Genomic DNA, 27448 nt, shown 5'->3' on the forward strand with positions numbered 1-27448 from the left:
GTACTATCAATAGATAATTTTATGCTACAGTACCAATTAATTCAATTTCATATCTAGAAAGGGTTAGTAGCTAATTTTATTTTCATGATACAAAAAATTCTAAAAGTGAAAGTTCAGTCCTTGAGAGAGATATGGAAACCATTTAGATTGTGCATGACATGCATGATCAATTAGCCAAATACAATGCCATGCAGATGACTCACTGGAACTCTGAGTAATTTAAAGACAATTACCAGAGATTAATGGCTTAGACAGCAGTGTAATTAGAACCATGGCTATGTTCTATACTGAATGCTCTATTAGAGTATCACGATGACTGTTCTATTAGAGTATATTTTGGTGACTGCTCTATTAGGGTATCTCGATCTTTTTACAAATTCAAGTAGCTGAAAAGTGGTCCGGGCCTTGCACAGTCAAGTTACTCATAGGGAAAACCCCTCTATTTCTGTCCATTGTTTAAGTTGTGTTACTTATTCTTGTACAACAGTTGAGTAGCTTCATCAGTCAATCCAGCCCACATCTTTAATTGCTCAGGGTAGCCGATGGTAGAACAAAAACAGTGTGACGGATGTGGCTATGTCACTGCTCCTGTGAAGATCTCAATTGCAATTTTCTTCCGTAATTCTCCGGATACCAGCGCTACATTTAAGCGGTGTAGTGGGGTCAAATGTTTTTTTCTGTTTGATTTCATAGCTTGAAGAACATGAAAAGTTCTAGATATGGTTTTGAAAGGCCAGGCAAAGTTTACAGTTTATTATAGGAGTGGGCAATATACCAATTTTTAGTTGTTGTACAATATATTTTTAAAACCTTGCCTTGTCACTGCATACCAGCAACCAGAGGCATAGCAACAAAATTTAAAGTGAGGGGAATAATTAAACAGTGTGGTGACTTGTTATAAACAACTGAATGTTCCATGATTGTTGTGGTCTCTTTTACATCCGTCACTCTAATACAGCAGTGGGACAGGAATGGTAGCAACTGCTGAAAATCAGCTCATGTTGGGTCTAAATGTTAACAAAAGCTTGCTTTACAGTAAAATTCTAGGTAAACCCTTGTAGAGTGGTAATAAGTATTGTGGTAAACTACTGAAATCACCCTCAGATGCAACCTCAAGGGTCTAATTTTCAAAAAATTGTCTTGGGTGGGGTGCAAGCCCTAGGAAGCGCACTGAAGTATACCCTTCCCATATTAGCAAGCTTTAGTGTTATGTAGATAGGTCCTGAATCACCTAAAGTCTGACTACACCCCTGAGGTCTTCTACTGAATTTTATTTGCATTGGTAAAGGCCAACTAGCAGTGATGGGAAAGTGTAAACAATGGAGAAGTGATTGTCAGTTTGCTTTGTCTCACTAGAAGTAGGTGGGTGATCATGTCATCTCATCATACCATTGCCTGTGAGCCTCATGCTGAATGTCTCTGAATCGGTGTTGCTATTGAATGCTTAGATACCCTATACCTGTGGACAGACAGATATTTTTCAGAATAATTTAGATATGTGTCCTGGAGAAGTTTCCATAGTCTGTTATTATTATTATTATTATCAAATTTACCACAATGGAAGGCATACACAAAAGGCAAAGCCTGTACAAGGTGTCAGCCACAAAAAAGAACACTACAACTACAAAAATATACAACAAACAAATAATTACAAAACTGCACAACAATACAAAAACATCTGTTGCTATACATGTAACTGCATGTATTTGTTCAGAGTTCATATGTGGGAAGAAGTAGTTCTATGTATTCTTGTTTTGTAGCATAACAATTAAATATAATACTTGTCTCAAGTTACTATTAATGGATAGAGATAAACACTTACAAAACACTTACTGTATCATTTTTTTGCATTTACGTATGTTGTCATAGGTATCCAACTATCATGTGCTTTTATGTTATTACCATAATTTTTATGGTGTAGCATCAGGATTCCACTTAAACAAATGTTGATTAATGATTGTTCTATTAGGTCACTAAGTGGGTGGTTCTTCTGAAGCATCTAAATATGTATCACACTTACAATACCACATTTTTAGTCTACCATTATGTATGTGTTTGTTTATGTTTTTATCTTGAATATTCTGCCTTGCTTGCAAGCAATAAATTGCACTGGTTGTGTTACAAACTGACATTACATAATGTTATACATTTTTGTGGCAACATCAGAGCTATGGGGACAAGGAAAAGGCCACCATATAGTGTTGTGCAATGGTGACACAACCATCTGATACAGTAAGACCTCAAATCTCTACCAACTAAACCCTTGATTATCCAAACTGTGTAAGTAACTGCTCTATTAGAGTATTTTGTCATTAGAAATTTGCATTATAACTGAATTGGCTTCATTTATTTGAGCAAATTCACTTATCTGAACACTTTTAGATTGAACTGACACATGCGTGTTTGGATAATGGAAGTCCTACTATACTTATCAAGACACACGGTAGTGTGTCGTGCGGCCCAAGAAGCCGGCGCGCCACACCGTGAGTATATTGACAGGAAGAACGAAAACGTCATTTTCACACCTTTGTATCTCGGTGATCACTTATCTGATTGGAACCAAATGTGCTACACAGTTGCCCGCCAGCCAAGGGAGTCTACATTCCAAATTTGAAGGAAATCGCTCCAGCCATTTCCGAGATACGAGCTGCCAAAGTTTCGTTTTTTTTTCTTCGTTTTTTTTTTCTTCTTCGTCTTTTCGCACACTTGCACAAATTGCTATAACAAGCAAACGCGTACTTCGATCGCCTTGAAATTTGGCACACAGAAAGGGAGTCCAAAGGCGAATCCTAGCATCAAATTTGGTAGAAATCCGATGAATGGTTCAGGAGTTATGACCGATTATTCGCGTAAAACAAGATTGATTTGTTGTCACGCCTACAGGGTAAACCGCTTCATGGAATGAGTTGAAAATTGCTATGTAGATGGAGTAACCATCGTAGGAGTGCCTTTTGGTGGTTTGAAAGGAATCGAGATAAAGACCACGGAGATATGACACAAAACCCAACCTGTGTCACAATTACGCGATCGATTTTTATGAATAAATAAGTATTAGTTTTCACGCCTACTAGGCAAACCACTTAGAGCAATAAGCTGAAAATCGGTGTATAGCTGGAATAATCTTCATAGAAAGTCCTTGCAGTAGTACAGAAGAATCGGATTACAAACCACTGAGTTATGATTCGAAAGCCAACTCCGTGTAGCAAATGCGAGATCGAGATACTCTAATAGAACAGTCACCCTAATAGATCATTCGGCTACTTTATTTATTCCATTATAGAATTTTATTACATCACAAGTTATTCTGTAGGGAGTTCAGCTGCAAACAGTTAATCTTATAGACAGTTCAGCAAGAAGACAGTCACCATGTGGAGAGTTAAGCAAATATACCACTATAGAGATTCAGAACATTACAAGTTACACTGAAGAAAGTTCAGCTATAAACAAGTCATGCACTGTGTAGAGAATTCAGCTACAATTAAGTCACTCTCTAGAGAATTCAGTTACACAGAATTCAGCTACACACAAGTCACTGTGGAGAGAGTTCAGCTACAAACAAATTACCCTTTAGAGTGATCAGCTACAAACAAAACACTTTGCAGGGTGTTCAACTGCAACAAATCAATTACCTTTAGAGCGATCAGCAATGAACAAATCAACACAAATCTAGCTGTAGAGAGATCAGCTAGAAACAAATCACCCTGAAGAGAGTTCAGCTACAAAAAATCACCCTGTAGAGACATCAGCTAGAAACTAGACACAATGTAAGGAGTTCAGCTACAAGCAATCACCCTGTAGAGAGTTCAGCTAAAACAAATCAACCTGCAGAGAGATCAGCTACAAACAAATCACCTTATAGAGAGTTCAGCTACAAACAGATTACCTGTAGAGAGATCGGCTACAAACAAATCAACCTGCAGAGAGATCAGCTATATACACACAAATCAACTTGTAGAGAGATCAGCTACAAACAAATCACCCTGTAGAGAGATCAGCTAGAAACTACACACAATGTAAGGAGTTCAGCTACAAACAAATCACCCTGTAGAGAGATCAGCTACAAACTAGACACAAAGTAAGGAGTTCAGCTACAAGCAAATTACCCTGTAGAGAGTTCATCTACAAACAAATCAACCTGTAGAGCAATCAGCTAGAAACAAATCACCCTGAAGAGAAGTCAGCTACAAAAAATCACCCTGTAGAGAGATCAGCTAGAAACAAATCACCCTGAAGAGAGGTCAGCTACAAAAAATCACCCTGTAGAGAGATCAGCTAGAAACAAATCACCCTGAAGAGAGGTCAGCTACAAAAAAATCACCCTGTAGAGAGATCGGCTACAAACAAATCAACCTGCAGAGAGATCAGCTACACACAAATCAACTTGTGGAGAGTTCAGCTACAAACCAATTACCCTGTAGAGAGATCGGCTACAAACAAATCAAACTGCAGAGAGATCAACTACAAACAAATCACCTTATAGAGAGTTCAGCTACAAACAAATTACCCTATAGAGAGATCGGCTACAAACAAATCAACCTGCAGAGAGATCAGCTACACACAAATCAACTTGTAGAGAGATCAATTACAAACAAATCACCCTGTAGAGAGATCAGCTAGAAACTACACACAATGTAAGGAGTTCAGCTACAAATAAATCACCTTATAGAGAGTTCAGCTACAAACAAATCACTCTGTAGAGAGATCAGCTAGAAACTGGACACAATGTAAGGAGTTCAGCTACAAGCAAATCACCCTTTAGTGAGTTCAGCTACAAACAAATCAACCTGCAGTGAGATCACCTACAAAAAAGCACCCTGTACAGAGTTCAGCTACAAACAAATTACCCTTTAGAGAGATCGGCTACAAACAAATCAACCAGTAGAAAGATCAGCTACACACAAATCAACTTGTAGAGAGATCAGCTACAAACAAATTACCCTGTAGAGAGATCGGCTGCAAATTAATCAACCTGCAGAGAGATCAGCTACACACAAATCAACTTGTAGAGAGATCAGCTACAAACAAATCACCCTGTAGAGAGATCAGCTAGAAACTAGATACAATGCAAGGAGTTCAGCTACAAGCAAAATCACCCTTTAGTGAGTTCAGCTACAAATAAATCAACCTGCAGTGAGATCACCCACAAAAATGCACTTGTACAGAGTTCAGTTACAAACAAATCACCCTGTAGAGAGATCAGGTAGAAGAATTCACCTTGTAGAGAGTTCATTTACAAAGAAACCATCATATAGAGAGTTCAGCTACAAAGAAATTACCCCGTAGAGAGTTCAGCTAGAAGAAGTCACCTTTTAAAGAGTTTAGCTACAAAGAAACCATCGTGTACAGAGTTCAGCTACAAAGAAACCACCTGTACAGAAGTCAACTACAAACAAATCACCCTGTATAGAGATCAGCTAGAAGAAGTTACCTTGTAGATAGTTCAGCTACAACAATTCACCCTGTAGAAAGATCAGCTAGAAGAAGTCACCTTGTAGAGTGTTCAGTTACAAAGAAACCATCATGTAGAGAGTTCAGCTGCAAACAAATCACTCTGTAGAGAGTTCAGCAACAAAGAAACCGCCATGTAGAGAGTTCAGCCTCATACAAACCACCTTGTAGAGAATTCAACTACAACAAATCACCCTGTAGAGAAGAAGTTACCTTGTAGAGAGTTCAGCTACAAAGAAACCACCATGTAGAGAGTTTAGCTGCAAACAATTCACCTGTAGAGAGTTCAGCTAGAAACAAATCACCCCGTAGAGAGATCAACTGGACGAAGTCACCTTGTAGAGAGTTCAGCTACAAAGAAACCATCATGTAGAGAGTTTAGCTGCAAACAAATCACCCTGCAGAGAGTTCAGCTACAAAAAATCACCCTGTAGAGAGTTCAGCTAGACGAAGTCACCTTATAGAGAGTTCAGCTACAAAGAAACCATCATGTAGAGAGTTCGGCTATGAAGACACCACCATGTAGAGAGTTTAGCTGCAAACAAATCACCTGTTACAGAGAGTTCAGCTACAAAAAAACCATCCTGTATATAGTTCAGCTACATTTCAAGTCACCCAGTAGAGAGATCAGCTGCAAAAAAAAATCCTGTGGGGAATAATGAGCATGTAATAAATATATGTATATAATTTGTATAATTACTAATAAAATCAAAAATAATTGAAGTACTAAAATTCTTCTTTAAGTTCTTTTCTTCTTCCTGTGGTAAAGAAAAAAACACATGGGTTAAAAAAGCCCCAAAGCCAGCCATAGGCCGGCTTTGCAGTATGCAAATACAAAAAGAAGTGATATCTAATCAAAAACAGCCAAGCTGTAAAAAAAAGGTGCGGCCCCCATAAAGGCCATGGTGAAAAAAGATGTGAAATCCAAGGTGGCGGCCAAGAAATGGCTGTGATGGTAGGTTAATGGTTACATTTTAATAACGGCAATTCAGGTGAATTTTGTGCCGCTTGGTCTCGGCACCAAATTCACCTGAATTGTTGTTATTAAAATGTAACCATTAACCTACCATCACAGCCATTTCTTGGCTGCCACCTTGGATTTCACATCTTTTTTCACCATGGCCTTTATGGGGGCCGCACCTTTTTTTTACAGCTTGGCTGTTTTTGATTAGATTATACATTACAGTTAGATAAAGCAAATACAAGTTGTTTTATATGTTAGCAAAGTTACTTGGTTATGTGTGACCCAGTCCTAGTAATAATAATTATACAACCAAGTACTAAAGATAATAGGAAATGCAGTTAAAATTACATCATAAATAATGAATAAATAAATAAATAAATAATAATAATAATAATGTTTGAGAAAACTACAAGGCCTAAAGCTTTGCACTCACTGGGAATAGAATCCATGTTGTATGAAGAGACAATCGTATAATGGGCGGGTGTTTTCATGGAAGTGATAGAACGTATGACAATTCTATTTAACACCGATCAAAACAGTTAGCACGTGACGCCAGGCGGATTTTAGGCAAGCAAACTAGCTACTGTTCATTTGTGTTTGAAAGTGGGCAACAGCAACTATTTTTGATTGGAAGACGAGTGGGTGCTATGCCTGCTTAATAAACAACATGACTGGAAGTTGCTACTAATTGCTGGAGGTTAGTTTGTGTTGGTTAAAGCACTTTGATAGTCTTGTTTCTTTAGTCTCGCGTAACTAGCCTTCACTTGTGTATGGGAAGGGAGAAAGCCTCACCTGGTAGGCCATTGTGCGAAGAAGGTGCAGTTTCCAGCTGGTAAGTTTGTGTGATGATGCATAGCTCTCCACCTGAAGCCTACTAGTGCCAGGAGTGCCCAGACTGATCACTGAAATTAGTTAATTAATGTAACCGCATGTATCTCTAATGCTTTTTTCAGCTCTGTATATGTATGGTTTGGTTTTTAAAAAAAAAGAATCTAGAACTAGATCTACAGTAGAACTGTTGTGCAGTCTCAATTGAACTCTGGCAATAAAGTGAAAGGGATTAACATGCTTGCAGTTCCAGTCATACATTATGCTGCTGCCTTATTAGATTGGTCAACTAATGAACTCCATCAGTTGGATGTCAAATTCAGGAGATTAATGTCAATGAATGGTGCGCACCATATCAAGGGAGATGTTGATCGTTTGTACCTCCCAAGAAACATGGGTGGTAGGGTATTTACCTCCTTATTTGATGTTGTAGAGTGTGAGAGACGGTCTTTATCCAGTTATTTATATTGCACTTCTGATTCTCTTCTTCAATGTGCTAGGAATGTTCTAAAGATCCATATGATGAGTACAGTGGATGATTTTGTTGCTGAAGCCCATCAGCGGCGGCTTACTCAATGGAAAGCTAAGGCTTTACATGGAGAATTTGTAAAAAGGTAGAAAGTGGTGGTGAATTAGCTCTTAGTTTTCAGTGGTTGATGCACGGTCGAGTGAAGATACAGACTGAAACTCAGGTGGTGGCAGCACAGGATCAGGCACTAGCAGTACGAGCAGTACAGAATCCTATTTATGGACTTTCTGTACCTGTGAGTTGCAGAGTTTGTGGTATGGTGCCCGAGTATGTTGACCATTTGTTGAGTAGCTGTACTCCCTTGGGAGCTACTATGTACAAACAGAGACATGACAGAATTGTGAGCATTGTTCATTGGGGTCTTTTAAAATGTTTTCACCAATCTGTGTCACGTACCTATTGGGATCACATACCAACTGCTGTTGTGGAGAATTCAGATGTAAAAATACTATGGGACTTTAACATTTATACTGATCACTTTTTAGCTGCTCGGCACCCAGATATTGTGGTAATAGATAAAATTTATGTCAGAAGATGGTGCAGACTATTGAGATTGCAGTTCCTTCGGATTGCAATGTTTCTGCAAAGGAAATTGAAAAGATTGAGAAATATAAGGACTTACCAATTGAATTGACATCTCTAAAATGTGAGGTTATTCCACTGGTTATTGGAAGTTTGGGTTGCATAACAAGTATGTTGGAGAGACTCACTATTAATAAGTTTTGCACTTTAGAATTGTTGCAGCAAACAGTTATTTTAGGTAATCCGATTTAACATCATTAAATTTTAATGCAAAAAGTAAACATGTGTAGCAAGTGCACGATTGCAATACACTCTAATCAAGCACTTGGGAAATAAAATCATGGTTTAAAAAATAAATTATATAAACCATAATTATGTAATAAATGCTCATTCTGTTATTTCTGTGCAAAGGGGAAAGGGTATGCAAATAGCTAGAAGTGGCCGGGGCTTGCAAATACTAAAAGAAGTGATTATGGGTATTATTTAAATAACCAAAAGACAAATTTACGATGGTTACTCTATCTACACAAGTTCATAATATCTGTATGAACTCTTGCTATCCAGTTTTCAATTTTTACGTACATTGAGCAGCATACCTTCAAGGCATAACAAAAGAACAGTCTTTCAACATACGTAACTTTTATCAGATTCACACACTAGAATTTACTTTTTTACTTGTGCAAAACTTCAATGTGATTGCATTAATACAAAACGTAAGAAAAAACAAAAAAAATGTTGAAAATGTGGTTGTACACATCTCAACCGAATAGCTTAGGTGGTTTAATTGTAGGGGTGCGGTAATTATGCTGGAATAATTTTCAGCATAATGCCAGAAATCATTATTCTAGCATTATGCTAACATTTTGAAAGAATTATCAAAGATTTTATTAATGAACGATTGATATGCTCTAATAGAACATTCACCGGATCGAGATACTCTAATAGAACATTCACCTATTATACCCTGATAAAGCAATCAGTCCTATTTTTTGCATACTACTCTATTAGAACAATGCAATATCTTGTTTATGTGCCATAGAATTTTAAATAAACAGTCAATTCTACATTTCTATTTCTATTTATTGGAATAATTATGAGAATAATGCATAAGTTTTGGAGCATACTGCAAGCTTTTTCCAGGAAATTCTGAATAGAATAATACAAAGAATCATGAGCATAATTACCTCAGAAAATCATGTTATTGTTTCTGCTAACAACTAACATGCTGCAGGGCTGGAGGAGGGAAAATTGAGTTGGTCAGGCCATTGACTATAATGTTGAAATTGCTACTATATACATGCCAATGAGAGAGGAGCTGTTGCACAGTGTGCAAAGCACACTCTGTGAAGTGCGAAGCACGAGCATTCTAGAGAGATCTGGGGGCATGCCCCCACAGGAAATTTTTGAAAATTAGACACTCAGATATGCAATTTTAGTGATATTTCACTGCTAGCTAGCTATATAAATATGCTCAAGCCTATTTGTTGTTCTTCAGACTTTCTATACTATGTATAATTGTAGACCTGACATACAGGGGACACAGCATGAAACTTGCTGTATGGTTCATTTAGTTATAGCTAGCAATTAGAAGTTCAAGGGGGTCTGGGGGTACAACCCCCAGGAGCTGCAGAATTTTTGCAATTTAAAGGCTTGAAAATGCCTTAAAATTTAAAATTGATGCTATATTTTAAAGTAAAACTAGCTAGCAACTTGCAACTTTCCCCCCAAATTTCACAGGGAACCCATGCAGCATGGCCCCCTTTAGCTAGGGTATAATTACTATACAGTGAATTCACACAGCTACAATAAAAAGCTACACAGCTACAAAAATACAGTATACTACTATACTGGTTTGTATGAAGTGAACGGATCATCACGTAAATATACTGGTGGACAGTCGCGAGAAAAATCAGTATTCGAAAATGGCGCAATGTGGGTGAAACTGAGAGTTTGCTCAGTATCTCGACAGGACGAGTGTGTAGTTGAAGAGGAGTGATTTCTACCCAACATCTCATCCAGATGGCCACCATGTAATGCATGGGTGTACAGCTTCTTGCCGTGGAATGAGTCATCTGGTTTGTCACTGCCAGCCCTTCGCCCAGTAAAAGAAGCCAAGAGAGACAAGCCAAGGAATGCTAATGATTATTTTATGAAGATTGAATTGTGATATAAGTGTGCTGGTTTAGAATCAAAGAAGGCACCTGCCTTACACGTGATAAATGCCAATTGTCAGCACACGTGATACTGTACGTAGAACCCACAGTCATTTCTGTACAAAATGATACGAATGCTATGCTGTACAGTAAGGTAATTGGAGGTACTATACGTGTAGTTCTGTGCTTTAGTTAGGCTGAGAAACTAGGTAACTACTCCTGTCATGCATTTTCAATAACATCTGTAAAATGTATGTAGCTACATGTAGATGTGATCGTCCAAAGATTGCATGAGAGTAATGTAGTTCGAGCTGGTCAGCTAGTTGGTTCAACTCCAGATTATTGGTCCGGCTCAGGCCTGACCAACCGGACTGTCTCCTCCGGCCTTGTGCTGTTGTGACTCTTAAATTTCTTGAGCTGCCAACTAAATTTGTTTTTGGCCATTTAATAATGTCCACAGAGTCCATCAGAAAAAAAGACATTTACAACATTTCAGAGAAATTAACTTCACCTACTGGTATGACTAGACTGCCTCAAAGCAAAGCATACCTGCTTGGAAGATTAATAAAAGCTTTATACAAACTTTTTTCACATACCGGTACACTGCTGTTATTTAAAAAATTGATGTTTTCGCATATTCCTTGAATTCCATTTTATTGTTTCTCTGTTATTTATAGTAACAAAGGTGTGGACAGAGCCTTTTGTGATGAATAGTCTTGGAGTTGTAGTGCTAGACAGTTGGAACAGGAATAAACATGATTTGTACAGCAACAATACAGCAAACAAATTACAGGCGCTTATTTAATCAATCATAACTCATGACTGAAACAAGCTACAGAAGACAGGGTTTGGCTGTAAACCATGAACTGGCACATCAGTCAAGGTACAAACCATTTCATTAATTAAATGACAGCGGAAACTTTATTCCTACCACATCATAAATAAGCACCCATAACTCATGCATCGTACACTGTACAAACATGAAACAAAGATTTTCTTACTCTCAATGAACAGGATAATCTGGTGGTGTAGATTTAATTGATCTGAGCTTTGTTTTGGTACATATTGAAGTGATAGAAATGCATGTAAAATTTTTATGTAGCATGCATATTTTTACCCAGTTTATTTCAATATGCTTATAGAATTTTGTGAAAACAGCCGGTTTTCGCTCAGTGGGTCACAAATATAAAAACACACACACTTGCTTTTCAAAATGCTGTTTTCAGTAAACCAAGTAAGTGCCAACCAACAGCAGACTATATATAGGTGCATGCCTAGTTTTGTAAGCCCACAACATTAACCTGTATCGAGTTATGCTTGTCTGAACTTCATCAGTCAGTCAGTAGAAAACTTCATTAGGCACATCAAAAGTGCCTAGAGTAACATCGATGGCGTCACTGTTAAGGTAATATCAGTATGGTTTCGGGTGATATTTTAAAATGTAAATTGCTATAACAGTACAGTAGTATTTTTTAAGTAGGGATCATCCCAATACTGAATGGTGCTTGCCAAAAGCTGCCGCTAAAATCTACCCTAGAAATATTTTAAAGGGCAAAGAGTACCTTAACAGCATAACCTTAACATATCTAACTTCAAATGTATTGTAAAATCTAAACAAAACTCTATACACATGCCAACATTAACCTTTAAAAAATTGCCAAACCCTGATTTTAGACTGCCTGCCTTCCTGTCTGCCTGACCACAGTCACAAGGCTGGTACACACCTCTTTATGATCTAGCTGTACTTATAGCAACTGATCATAAAATACAAGCCTCTTATTGGTAGCATGGTGAAAAACAAGGCATGTAAAGACCATGCATGCCCACTTATTGTCTGAGGCCCCCTTGAGATACTCTAATAAAGTAGTTACTCTAATACAACAGCCATGTTTGATACTCTAATAAAACAGTGACATGTGTATATCATAGCTATAGCTATAACAAAATAGCTGTAACAAAACTATACAAATTATTAATGAATTAGGGATCTAAGCAATAAAAACTAATGAGGCAAGATTATATGAAAACTACTTTGGCATCCAACAACTAGTTGCTATGGCATGCCAATGTAGGGATTTCCCACAGAGTTATGTTGCAATGCCATCATTCTTGTCTCAGTAGTTTTTACCACTTGGATTCCTACTTCATTTTAAATTAATATGCTACTACACAATATACAAGTATAAGGAAAATTAGGAATTTTAAGTTCGACAAGTATAAGAAAAAATTAGGAATATTAAGTTTGATTAGGGATCATAGAAAAAGTAGGGGGTTACCTACACCTGCAGATATACTAGTGAACATTTAATCCTTACTTCAGTCTATACCCATGACTGAATTGGGGATTAAATGTTTACCAGTAAATCTGCAGGTGTAGGCAACCTCCCTTTGCTTCCCTATTTTTATGATCCCTAATCGAACTTAAAATTCCTTATACTTGTTTGCTTACTTTTTTGTAACATTATTATGACTGGTGAACCCACACTTACCGCATCAAAAGAAAGGATGGTTCCAGAGTTAATGTTTTCATCTGAACGCACACCCCAGCTATCAATTATTGACTCAAAGGTGAAGTGACCATTACGCTTTGCTTTCAGCTATGTTCAGCCTATTACGCAGTGCTGCAAACAAAGAATAGCCTCTGCAATCAATCCAGCCACCACAAAAAATTGTTAGCAGGAGTGTTCTCACGCGCAAGCTGGATGCCACTACCGACTTAGCCAGGAAGACCGTGAAGAGTAACACAACAATCAGTATTAAAGTTTAGCAACACAACACAACAACTACAATGTAGAAGTACAAGCCAAAAAGAACCAAAACTACAATGAACAATAGAACAAAAGATGTGGCCTATTACACAGATTAAAATTCCTATACAAAACCACAGTAGCTAAGAATCAAGGTGTGAATAACTAATACAACAATGAATAGTTTAAAGCTAATACATACATTAAGTCTAAGTGTGTGCATGTGTATGCATACAGTTCAATAAAATATGGAGGACGATTTGCATGCCCCAACTATCAATTACTGACTTGAAAGCAAACTGGCCATTATGCCTCGCTTTCACTCATTTTCAGCCCATTATACAGCATTACAAATGAAGATGCTTCTGCAATCAATCCAGTCACCACAGATGATTCCCATTTACAAATGGGAAGCCATGCATCACACTACCATAAATCAAATGGGACACAAAGGAGGACAAAGTTAAGTCCATAGTGCGATATGCCAAACGGCACAGCTAGGGATGAAGCAACATTAAACAGTGAACAAATCAAGCCCGTAGCCTTAGCCATTATCAAGTTTTGCTTGTCTGAAGGAATCAGGCAGTTAGTCAGTCAGTAGAAAATTCCATGGAATAATTTTTTTTAATTTGTAGCTACCTTTGGAAGCATATAGGGTCATACTGGAGGAACTTTTGGGCTGGTTATACCTAACCAATACCAGGATGGTATTGTGAAGCTAGATTTTTGGTGATATTTATGGCCAGAAAAACCCAATATACAGTACTACCATACTGTATGATTAGGGATCATAGAAATAAAATGTATGGAGATCACCTACACCTGCAGATATACTAGTGGACACTTTTAATCCCTAATTCAGTCATGGGTATATATAAAATGAATTAGGGATAAAAATGTATCTGCAGGAGTAGGCAACCCCTCTTGATACCTACTTTTCATTTCTATGATCCCTAATTGAAATTAAAATTCCTAATTTTTCCTTGTACTTGTTTGTTTACTTTTTGTGACATTATTATGACTGATGAACCCACACTTACTGCATGAAAAGAAAGGATGGTACCAGAGTTAATGTTTTTATCTGAGTGTGGCCCCAGCTATCAATTACTGACTCGAAGGTGATATGGCCATTACGCTTCACTTTCAGCTATGTTCAAGTACAGTAGAAAAAGCGCCTATGCAGTCAATCCAGTCACCATGAAAAATAGGTGTCCTACAGACCTTCAGCACTTGTGCTGTAAAGCCTTAATAAATAAATAAATAAAATATGGACAATACACTAGCCTCAACTACTCAAAATTGAAGTGGCCATTATGTTTCGCTTTCACTTATTTCAGTCCATTACACAGTGTTACAAATGAAGAGCAGTACGACAAGCGTTTCTGCAATCAATCCAGTCAATACAGGTGATTAGCCAACACAGCCACAAGGAAGCCGCATCGCACTATTGTAAATCGACATCTTGCGTTGTTAACAAAAAGAACTGGAACACAAAGGAGGACAAAGGCAAGTCCATGATGCGTGTATTGTAAGTACTGTGGTGGGCAAAAAGGCACAACTCAGGACGAAGCAACGTCAAACAGTGCCTGTAGCCTTATCCATTGTTATGCTTAGCTGGAGGCATCGGTTAGTTAGTTAGTTAGTTAGTTAGTTAGTTAGTTAGTTAATTAGTTAGTTAGTTAGTTAGCCAGTCAGTCAGCATAAAATTCTGTTAAATATTAAAATCCATTTAACTTTTTGGAAGGGTTTGTGGTTGGTCTGAAGACGTTTTTGGGCTTGGCTGTGCCTAATCAATGCTACCAAGCTGTCATGAAGGGAAATCGAGGCTGGTTTTTGGGTAATATTTTTGGCTGGAAAAGCCCAGTTCTTCATGATACCTAATATACAGTACTACTGTACTGTATATTACAATGCATAATGATCCTGTATATTTACACACATACAATACCTTCTGTACAGTTTCCTGTAGTCCAGTTACCATAATGTGGGTAACAGCTACTAACACAAGAGCCATTGGTAGTATTGTAGAATTGTCCAAGATGACATTTCTTATTAACACATGCTCCTGTAGATACCGTTTCCAGAGAAAACAACAGTAGTAGTAGTTTTACTATTGAGCTTGATGACAACTTGAACAGATGCTAAAAATAAATGAAGTTACATAAATACATGTAGACACCAACAACTCATTCAATAACAGTACACAAAATCAACAGTTATATGTGTCCATGTTTTCCTTAAAGTACAACAACAACAGCTCGTTATTGCACCAATATTTACAGGTTTATCATTAATAATTACAAATACAATTACTAACTATCTGTTTCCCCAATTGCCTTGAGCTTGTCCTCAACCGTATGGGCAATAATAGTCTGGTGGTCTTCTAGTTTGTAGCAGGTTGAGGCATGATCCAGTTGATGACTAAAATGTTCAATTGTTGGGAAGATCCATTACTGCTTGGGTGAACTATCATTAACATGTCCTGGCTGTACCTGATGTTGAAGTCTGTTAATTTACATGAACCAACTTGCCATCTGATATTGTAACAGTCACTGGATTTGTCACTGTTGTAACCTTCCATCACCCACTTGGGATAAAGCTTGCATCCAATTGGTATGAAAAGCCAAACACGATTATTGATATAAAATGACCATAAATGAGATTGTTTGTCATAATAGTTCTTTGAGCTGCTGAGGATGCAATTAATTAAAGACTTTTATCTTGGCCAGTTAGTCACAAAGGAGACATTGGTATGATGTAGGGTCAAGACTGCAAAGTCAGTCAAACAATGAGTGTGGTGGCCTGCCAAACAGCAGGGCCAGTAGTGTGATATAACTGCACGTGTGCAATACTATCTTATTCCAAAATAGCACAATAAAAATAAATTATTACAACAATATTAATATATAACCTATGTTACAATATTAATAACTGCTGAGTCCATGTTACATCTCCCCTTTTAAGTCAATATCTAAGGCTGACAGGTGGGCAGATTGTAACTCCTGTTTGTGAGCAAGTAACAGGCCTTGAAGGAGCTACCAAAAATTCATCAGAGTTCATCTCAGTAGAGGTCTAAGGTATGTAAAATTTCTCCTTACTTAGGTTGTAAAGGTTTCAACCACATAAGACCTGAGAGTATCAGCCACTTGTAGTACTCTACCTGGGACTCGGTGCCCTCATCCCATACATTCTGATCTTCTGGTAGATATGGCAGCTCCCTCACATGATGATGTTTATCATAGTTCTGTTTCTGAGATTCCTTAAACTTTGCATCTAATTGTCTAAAACTCTCAGTATAGGACCAATGAGGGATGAAGTTAGCTTTTACTTGTGTAGCATCTGTCCTTATTCTCCTCCCCATCAGTATTTCTGTTAGACTAAGTCTACACCATGGGAAAGATGTTGCTCTGTAGCTAAGAAGTGCTTGGTATGGATCACCACAGTGCTCTAAAAAGCCTTTGACAGTTTTGACAGTTCTTTCAACCAAGCCATTGGCTTGGGGGTAGTGAGGATACGTTGTGGTATACCTAAATCATAGATTTTTGAAATTTCTTTCATGTGCAGGGAGTCAAATTGTGGACCATTGTCAAATATTACTTCTGCAGGAATACCAAATCTTGCAAAAATGGACTTCAGTTTAGTGATAACACTTGATGACATAGTAGAACTCAACTTTTCAACTTCCACAAATCTGGAGTAGTAATCAACTGCCAGAGGGTAGGCTGAACCCTTCAGTTCAAACAAGTCAAAAGCTTTGCATTCTCATGGGTGACTGGGTAGAGGTGTAACAATCAATCTATTGTGGGTTGTGATCTTTACTCATACTGTGTATCTTCTCTATTTCAGAGGAAACTCCTGGCCACTATACTGAAGAAGACGCTCGCAGTCTACATCATTAAATGCCCTTGTGGCCTTGGTGAATCTTCTTTAAGGTTTCCTGCCTCATACCCACTGGTACAACAATTTTGGACTGGTAGAGAAGTTGTCACTGAGGGTGAGTTCTTCAGAGCTCTGTTAAGCTGGTTCCTGGTAGGCCATCCAGACTTACAATAATTGATGAGTTTGGAACACAAGATGTCTTCTGCCTGTAACTATCCAAACGGATAGGACCAGCTAGGAAGGCAGCTGTGATTGTGTGAACAAACAGCTCTATCTCTACAACTGACTGCAAGTTGTTGGCTTCATGGGGTGCTCACAAGGGAGCTATGGATAGTGTGTCTGCTGTGTATAAGGTCTTGCCTGACATGTGGTGTATTGTGTATTGAAATTGCATTAAATACAATCTGAATCTTAACACCCGTGGCAGAAGCTGGTCTAGACTCTTCTTGCTGAGAATGGGAACCAGAGGCTTACAATCTGTTTCCAATGCCACCATCTTTCCCAGGACGTACTCAGAAAACTTCTCTTGGGCCCACGTAAGAGCCAAAGCTTCTTTTTCTATTACTGACATAGCGGGTTTCAGCTTTGCTAAGGGCCCTTGAACTACTAGTCACCAAACTTGTTGGCATTGCTGCAGCAGGACAGCTTCAAGTGCATGTGCCAACTAATCTTGGTTTTTGTTTCAACATCATAGAGGGAAAGTGATCAAATCTCATCTTTCAGTTTTACAAATGCTTCTGTATGAACAGTGGTCCACACCCAGGCTTTACTAAAACTCAGCAACTCCCTAAGTGGCTTGAATAAGTGGGCTATGTTTGGTGGTGAAAACTTATTCAATTTTTAATTCACCATTCCCATGAACCTCCTTAATTAGCTGTTGGGGAGCTCATTTGCTCTATTGCCAATGTTTTTCTTGGGTCAGGTAACATTCCACTTTCATCTATGACGTGATCTAGGAAATTAACATGGGAATGGTAAAACTGACATATACTTTCATTCAGCACAACTCCTGCTGCTTGGATCCTTTCGGAGGTAGCATGTAACCTTGATTCATGTTCTGCTGCTCCTAGGTTCTCCATATGTTGTAATCTTTCTTTTACCTTCAACCTTAAAGGTTTGAAGACATTCCTGGGAGTGTGCAGAGCAAATGGTTGGCTGCTTGCCTTTTAGCTTAATTTCATATTCTTGTGCAAACATTCCGAGTCCCTTAAACAAAATAGGATGCTGAGATATATATAGATTTTTCAACTGTGTATACATTTGTCAAAAAAGTTCTTTGATAGCTGGCAGTCCAAGGAGGTTGTTTCTTAATCCTTTCACAGTTTGTGAACAGGATTCATGGCGGTAAGTTAGGGAAAGGGAGGTCTTTCCTATGACTTCCAATGGAGTCTGATCTGAACTGAAAATCAATGTATTTGATTTTTCCATAGAGGAGGTTATTCCCAAAGAATTCCAGGTTGGTTCGGATATGGTAGTGACTTCTGAAACTGTATCAACTTTGAAGAGTACTGTTTTATCGTTGACTTTGACTTCCACTTCCCAGATTCAGTTTTGTTCAATCCTGACTGTATCCAGGTAACAGCCGTTAATGTCTTGGTGATCACTGGTGTAGTCCATTGTAAGTTCATTAAGGTCCCCTTTTGCATAGACCACTGTACTTGAGAGGCATTGGTTTCCAATGAGAGGCATTGGTTTCCAATGGCCTCTTCTGTTGCTATGAAAACAAATTTCCTCTCTTGCTGGACGCTCTTGGCAAGGATGAGAGCCCTTTCCACATCGTCTGCAAATCTAGAGCACTGGTGGCTTATGTTTTGGTGTAAGCTTATAGTATGTACGTGTTAAGCTGGACCCTCAAAAACATTTAATAACTCATGGATGCAATTGCACACAATCTTGAAATTTGGCTCATTTGTAGCTCGGCTTAACCTGCTAAAAATATTTCAAAATCTTTTGTTCAAATCTTTGACATAATAGCTACGGCCAATAAAACTTTTTAACCATACATTTCCTATGGGAAAGCCATAAAATGCAATGTCCATTACAGCCCTTGAATGAACTTGTAATGGAGCCAAACCACATGTATCTGTTGTTGACACCTTTACCATCGCCACTAATCATCTGGTTGGCTGAAATGTTAATTTTCTTCTGAAAAAGATCCACTTTTAATTTTTAGCTGTTTTACAGGATCCAGCTCAACTTGTACATACCAAAATTTGTAATGGTATGGCTGGAGTTTCCTCCTCAGAGCATACTTGTCAACTGCATGTAACAAGGTTTCCTCCTTCTCTTTACCTTTCAGAATTTGTTGTTGTGCCTTGAAAGCTTCGCATTGGCTGATCATCTGTTTTGCCTTGTCTAGAGTCAGGTCCGATTCCACTTGAGATTTTCTGAAAGAGCTAGGTCTGATATTCCTACCATGAGGCAGTCTCAAATTAGTTCATCCTTCATACCTTTGAACTCACAGCAATCAGCAAGCCCGTGCACTTTAGTAATGAGCTGATTAGCGGAATCATTGGTGAATTGGTTCGCCTGTTAAAACCATGTTTGTTCAAAAATAACATTTTTAAAAATAATTATCAAACTCTTTAATAACCTTAGCATAGCTCCTCCTGTCTTCTTCAGATATTCAAGTTGTGCCTAGAACCTCTTCTGCATCTTCACCAAGGCAGTGCTCACTTGTCATTCCTCTCCTTGTTCTTCAAACCTGATGCTAATCAAAACTCCTTAAATCTCCGCTTGCCATTCCTCAGTATCCTTGAAGCAAAATGGCGTTGGAAGCTGTAGTTGGACATTTGTTACAATGATAGTAGTAGACATGACTAGCCACTTCTGACACCATGTAGTATAACTGTGCGTGTGCAATAGTATCTCAGTATTCCAAAATAGCACAGCAATGACTAAATACAATTATTACAACAATATTAATATATAGTCAATCAACCTATGTTACAATATTAATAACTGCTGAGTCCATGTTACAGTAGATGTATGGACTGCAGTATGGTAAGCAGTATGGTAAGCATACAAGGCTAGTGGCAAATGCCTCAGGTTATAAATCCATACTAAAGGAATAATTAAACCATTTAACAATGCCATCTCTTTTTGGATGGTATACAGTAGTTTGTGACTTTGCTATCTAAAATGCTTCTAGAGACTATTTCAGCATGGTACTTTCAAAATTACAACCATGGAAGAATGCACTACATCTGGTATTCCAATATCAAAACAGTGCTGTCGTGATGGTAGAGGCAGATTGGTTAGCCATGGGGATGCCTTGTAAAATAATCTTGGACCACCACTAGGTAACAGTTGCCAGTCTACTTTCCACTCCAAATCACTGGAGCTGTCAGAACATCAAGAGTTTCCATCTGTTCTGATGGGCATGAAAGTATGTAAGTGGTGCTTTGTCAGGCAATGGATGCTTTGCTTGTTGACATTGTGCCAATTCATGACAACGCTTTTCAACACCTTCAGACATGTTGACTCAATTAAATTGCTCACATGATATTTTGTCAGCACCATGATAGCCAGCTGATGGGTCACTGTGGGAGTGCTAGAATGCACATAGTTGCATAGAGTGAGGCACTACTGTGACTGTGACAATATCACTGGTAGGTCCAGGAGCATAAATACAACATAAAACACCATCAACTAACTTTAACTGCATCCACAATTGACAGAATTGGACAAAACCACTACCTAACAGTAAGTTTCTCTAGTGATTTTTGTAGGGCTGAGAACACTTGCTTGAGGACAGGGTCATTTTGTTGGGCTACCTGTAGGTGCTCCTTGTATGTATGTCAGAACTCAGGTGGCTGCTGCACTAACTAAGAGTGAAACAGAATGTGACAATGCATCAGCTTTAATATTTAGACATATTTGATGGTGAAATTATATTCCTGCAATCTGTGCAAGAGACCTTCCATCCCTTGAGATGAAAACCATTGTGAAGAACAGTGGTCTATTAGTAGTACAGTGTCATTCAGAAGGAGTGTCTTGTCACAGTGTTCACAACAATGCAATTTTGTCACTATATACCTGCTTGGAAGACCACTATAGTTGCTGTCATTTGAGAGGTCTGCTCCCAATGTAACTGGATACAGTCTTAAAGTTCCCCACTTGTACTGGCGCTTGTACTAGGTCCACTACAAGTAACAGTTCACCAGCAGCCATTATCAGTCTGACTCCAAGGTGTTTGTGCACTTGCTGTACTAAAGACATGATCACTTGTGAAAGTTATCTAATGCATCAGCATGATGGCATCAATGATCTTTGCTTTGGTAACAGCATTGTCTTTTTGTTATTCCTCCAATAATTCTCAAAAGTTTTGCCTTCTGAAAGCAGCATTAATGCTGCATCTCATGCAATCACACAACAACAGATTTCAAATTGCAGCACAATGGTGAATGGTTTAGGTGCAGCATCGATACCAACATATGCACAAATACCTCATTCAGTATAACAACATACAAAATCAACAATTAGCTATGTCCTTGTGTACAGCAACAGCTAACGATTTTAATTACAATGCACCTTAATGACAGCCAAGCTGCGAAAAAAGTGTGGCATTCAAAGCACTTGGGTTTTAAAATTCTAAAATTAAAGATGTGAACAAGTTTGTGAAAACCCAACACATATTTCTTTGAAAGACGTGAGCTTGAAGAAGATTTCACTGTGTAGATTGTATATCATACAGTACAATAGTACTGTATAGTAGGGATGATGAAGGTGTGCCCATGGCCTGTGATAAAATATCACCCAAAAACCTGCTTCGATTTTTCTTCACAGCATGACAGTATTGGTTGGGTAAAATCAAGCCCAAAAGTACCTTCAGATCAACTAGAAACGTTTTTGTCAAGTTGCTACAGAATTTTAATTTTTTTTTACTTGACTGAATTTTCTACTGCATTCAAACATAGCAGAAAACTGGGTACAGCTACAGCCTTACTTCTTTCACAGAAATGGTTCAAATTCACTTAAGAAGAAACCTTTGGCATACTGAAAAGGCAGTGGATACTGAACTGAAACTCAGTTCAATAAGCCATACTAGCTATTGAAGCAATAGTAAAACTTAGACAAAAAGGGATACTAAAACGAAAAAAAACACACACACAAAACTCAGCCAGGGCTTGAAATCTGGACTACTGGAGTGTTAGGCGAGTGTGCTAGCCACTGTAGTACCGCTGCTAGCTACCCACCTCTCTTACTTTTCTATCTTATAAATATACAGTAAGAATGTGATCTGAAGGTGAAAAAGAAACCAAAGCTGAATCAGACCCTAACCCTAATGCTACTTGTCACGTCTCCTATAGTTGAATGCTCAGGGCAACTACTTACTACTAGACGTGTGCCCTAAAGTCAAATACTCACTAAACGTGAAAATAAAAACCTTTCAGTTCAGTAACCACTTCCTATTCAAAAACACACTATATCATTACGTATTATGTTTGCAAAACTGTATAATGCATGAGTCTAATAATGTGTAATGTATGATGCTACACATCATTGTAATACCAATCACTATGCAGTAATGGGACAGTTACTTTTTAAATGTAACTCGTTACATATTACATATTATTTACAACTGAACTATTTAGTTACAGTTACATATTGCCCATATAATAAAGTAACTATAACCCCCCAAAAACACCTTTGCTGTAAAAAAAGGCGCATCCAAGAAACAAGTATCTGTAACCCAATGTAAAACAGATAAGCTGTAGAAAAACACTCCATGAAATTAATGGGTAACTGAAAGAGCTGATATCTAGAGCGGCCAAGAATCAACTGACTATGATTACCAAAGAATACCTTGGCTGTAGAACAGGTAAATAAAAGTAACTGGCAACCAAAACAGCTGATATCTGAAGCAGCCAAGAATAAAAGTTAAGTTGACACAACTTACTACAATTATAAACTTGCAACATTGAATCCTAATCATTCAACTGTGTTCTATACATTCACCCTTGCTACATCCTAAATTAATTCTTTGTAACTCTAATTGGCTGGTAATTTGGCCGCCCTTTTTTCTTTACTCTGACTATTGAAAAAGGCGGCCAAATTACCAGCCAATTAGAGTTACAAAGAATTAATTTAGGATGTAGCAAGGGTGAATGTATACAACACAGTTGAATGATTAGGATTCAATGTTGCAAGTTTATAATTGTAGTAAGTTGTATCAACTTAACTTTTATTCTTGGCTGCTTCAGATATCAGCTGTTTTGGTTGCCAGTTACTTTTATTTACCTGTTCTACAGCCAAGGTATTCTTTGGTAATCATAGTCAGTTGTAGTGACATTATTGATTCTTGGCCGCTCTAGATATCAGCTCTTTCAGTTACCCATTAATTTCATGGAGTGTTTTTCTACAGCTTATCTGTTTTACATTGGGTTACAGATACTTGTAGTTTCTTGGACGCACCTTTTTTTACAGCAAAGGTGTTTTGGGGGGGATATCACTAATTTTTGTCAGTTATATAATTTACAGACCCAATGTTCAAGCCATGGGGGGTGTATGATGAATTCTGCCTTGTAGAAGTGTTGCAACCAAACAGAAATCTGCTGATAGGTGGTGAGCATATAACATACATTCCTCTAGTAGCTATTAATTTTTTATTAGGACAAGGGCCAGAGGAAATTACTGGTCATGCCAAACAATAATGGCTACAGTCAGGGTAACCAAAGATGTGTGCAAAGCACTTATTTGCAAAGCATGCTTTCCTAGGTGATCTTGGGGAATGCCACCATCTTGAAATAGCAACTCTGGAGATTGCATCTGGGATCTGGGAGTGTTTTCAGACAGAGATGTAAATATTCAGCTATATTGTTCAATGACTATTCTATTAGAGTATTTATTGCTTGACTGTTCTATTGGAGCGTATCAATCATTCTGTACTTGTCAATGAATAAAACCTGCTATGACCACTGCCATAGTGCCCTGAGGACGACATATCAACTTGGTTTGCCACTCGTAGAGCTAGATGCTTTGCTAAGGGTTATGAAAGAGATCACAAACATCATACTATTATTTTTATTTCACTACATACAAACACACGCTTACATCATATACAAGCACAAGACGCACACAAAATGTACTAACACTATACACACATGTTCACAAACATACACCACATATTGGTTGTACTCAAGTTAATATCACATCTCTTGTGAAATGCTCTTATAGGAGAGATGGTAGTGCCTTTACTTGGTGCTAAAAAGTTCTTGCAGAAAAGAAAATTGTGTTGTAGATACTGTTTAGTGCTGATTAATTACACATGTCACTCCATAGTTAAGCCATGAGGATATCCAAGCAAGTGTCTTTGATGTTGCGACTGATGTTCCAAGTTAGTTGTATGTGTGTTTAATTTAAGGTTAAGTTCAGTGCCTGCTTGTTCTTTTACAGGTCTCACTTAACCTTGTGTCGTCATGCAGACATCTGAATATTGTGTAAGCTGTGTGGAACAACCCCAACTCATATACACAATCATTGACAACCACGAACCACATGTACATTCAAGCAATCTGTTACAAAAGTTGAAAGCCACAACACAAGCTCATACCAGCAAACCACAAACCACATTCCAGCAATTTGTTACAAATTTTGTTGCACCATGGTATGTGCATAATGATCAATTAATGAAAGCCACAACACAAGCTTTATGGCGCATTAATGGAAATAAATAAGTTCCACCTGACTGACAATTATCACATGACCTATTTAGGGGATATCCCATGGAAAGACCCTACACAGTAACACTTCAAGTGAAAAGTGAATGACACTTGATAAGCGATTTATATTATTATTGATGGCAGTCCATGTCTTGAGGGAGAAGTATAATATTATCTAATCCAAAACAGCTAAGCTGTAAAAAAAGTGTGCGGCCCTCAAAAAGGCTATGGTGAAAAAGTTGTGAAATCCAAGGTGGCAGCCAAGAAATGGTAGGTTAATGGTAAAAATTTTAATAACGATAATTCAGATGAATTTGGTGCCGATTGGTCTTGGCACAAAATTCACCTGGATTATCATTATTAAAATTTTTACCATTAACCTACCATCACAGCCATTTCTTGACCGCCACCTTGGATTTCACATCTTTTTTCACCATAGCCTTTATGAGGGCCACACACTTTTTTTACAGCTTGGCTGTTTTGGATTAGATTTCATTTCTTTTTGTATTTGTATACCCCAAAGCAGGCCTATGGCCAGCTTTGGGACTTTTTAACCTATCTTTTTTTCTTTACCACAGGAAGAAGAAAAGATGAAGTAGATGTACTTTAAATATTTTATCAGTAAATGTACAAATTATATATATAATACATAATTGATTACAGAAATCTCCATGGTGGTTTCTTTGTAACTGAACACTCTACAAGGTGACTTCTTCTAGATGCTCTCTCTAAGGGGTGAATTGTTTGTAGCTGAACGTCGATTTACAAGGTAACATCTTCTAGCTGTTCTCTCTACAGGGTGATTTGTTTGTAGCTGAATTCTGTATAGGTGATTTGTTTGCAGCTGAGCTCTTTACAGAATGGTTTCTTTGTAGCTGAACTCTCTGCAAGGTAACTTTTCTAGCTGATGTCTCTACAAGGTCACTAGTTTGTAGCTGAACTCTCTACATGGTGGTTTCTTTGTAACTGAACTTTCTACAAGGTGACTTCTTCTAGCTGATCTTTCTACAGGGTGATTTGTTTGTAGCTGAACTCTCTACAAGGTAACTCCTTCTAGCTGATCTCTCTACAGGGAGATTGGTTTGTAGCTGAACTCTCTACAGATGATTTGTTTGAAGCTAAACTCTCTAAATGATGGTTTCATTGTAGTTGAACTCTTTACAAGGTAACTTCTTCTAGCTGAACTCTCTACAGGGTGATTTGTTTGTAGCTGAACTCTCTACAAGATAACTTCTCCTAGCTGATCTCTCTACAGGGTGATTTGTTTATAGCTGAATTCTGTATAGGTGATTTGTTTGCAGCTGAGCTCTTTACAGAATGGTTTCTTTGTAGCTGAACTCTCTACAAGGTAACTTCTTCTAGCTGATGTCTTTACAGGGTCACTAGTTTGTAGCTGAATTCTCTACATGATGGTTTCTTTGTAACTGAACTCTCTACAAGGTAACTTCTTCTAGCTGATCTTTCTACAGGGTGATTTGTTTGTAGCTGAATTCTCTACAGGGTGATTTGTTTGCAGCTGAACTCCCTACAAGGTAACTTCTTCTAGCTGATCTCTCTACAGGGAGATTTGTTTGTAGCTGAACTCTCTACATGGTGGTTTCTTTGTAGCTGAACTCTACAAGGTGATTTCTTCTAGCTGAACTATCTCTTTCCATAGTTGTATGAACTCCCTACAAGGTAACTTTTTCTATCTGATCTCTCTACAGGGTGAATTGTTTGTAGCTTATCTCTCTACAGGGTGACTTGTTTGTAGCTGATCTCTATACAGGTTACTTGTTCTAGCTGATCTCTTGAATTCTCTTAAGGGTGACTGCTCTATTAGGATGACTGCTCTATTAGAGTATCTCGATCTCACACTTGCTACACCAAGTTGGATTTCGTGTTATAACTCCGTGGTTTTAAGTCTGATTCTTCTACACCATTGAAGAGCCTTTCTAAGATGATTACTCCATCTGTACAACAATTTTCAAAGCATTACCCCAAGCTGTTTATCTGGTAGGCGTGGCAAGCAGTCGTTTTTTATTAGCTAATCTCGATTGCGTAATTGTTACACACTGTTGGTTTTTTCGTTGTATCTTCCTGGTTTTTAGCTCGATTTCTTTCAACCCAGTAAAGGTTTGAGGTTCAATAGTTAACCTATTCACCCACCGATTTTCAGCTTCTTCCCATACGCGGTTTACCCTGTAGGCGTGACAACATATTAATGTTATTTTTCGTGAATAATCGCTCATATCTCTTTGCCTGTTTATCGTATTCTAGCCAAAGGTGGTACCGAGATGCACCTTTATACCCCCCTTCTGTGTGCCAAATTTCAAGGCAATCAGATATGGCGTTCGCGTTTTATAGCAGTTTTTGTAAGTGTGCGACAAGAGGAAGAAAAATAAGAAGAAAAATAAGAAGAAAAATAAAACCAAGAAACTAAACCAATTTTTGAAGTCGAATATCTTGGGAACGCTTGAAGCGATTTCGCTCAAATTTGGAATGTGGATTACTGAAGTTGGAGGAAGTGTCCACAGCAAAAATCGTCTTGTTTCGTCAAGGCAGCACAGAGCTACGGAAGTGCGAAAATTGTGTTTTCTTTCTTCTTGTCAATATACTCACGGGTGTTGCACGCCGGCTTCTTGGACCGCACGACACACTACCGTGTGTCTTGATTAAACCCTAAAATACATTAAAGTATGAGTACCGCATTGTAGAGCCATAACCAAGAACAA

General features: G+C 38.0%; 1 protein-coding gene across 3 annotated transcripts in view; it reads right to left on the bottom strand.

The window, feature by feature from the left end:
- LOC136259834 (uncharacterized) overlaps positions 1-27448 on the bottom strand; it is a 449685-nt gene that overhangs the window by 397752 nt on the left and 24485 nt on the right. For 2 of the 3 annotated variants that reach the window (XM_066053387.1, XM_066053386.1), the window contains exon 2: positions 15140-15332. In XM_066053387.1, coding sequence (XP_065909459.1) covers positions 15140-15332 — 193 coding nt within the window. Of the gene's footprint in view, positions 1-15139; positions 15333-15508; positions 17461-27448 lie in introns of those variants that run through there. The other variant, XM_066053388.1, reaches the window with a different exon arrangement.

The sequence above is a fragment of the Dysidea avara genome, chromosome 7, assembly GCF_963678975.1.
Source record: "Dysidea avara chromosome 7, odDysAvar1.4, whole genome shotgun sequence".
NCBI lineage: Eukaryota > Metazoa > Porifera > Demospongiae > Dictyoceratida > Dysideidae > Dysidea > Dysidea avara.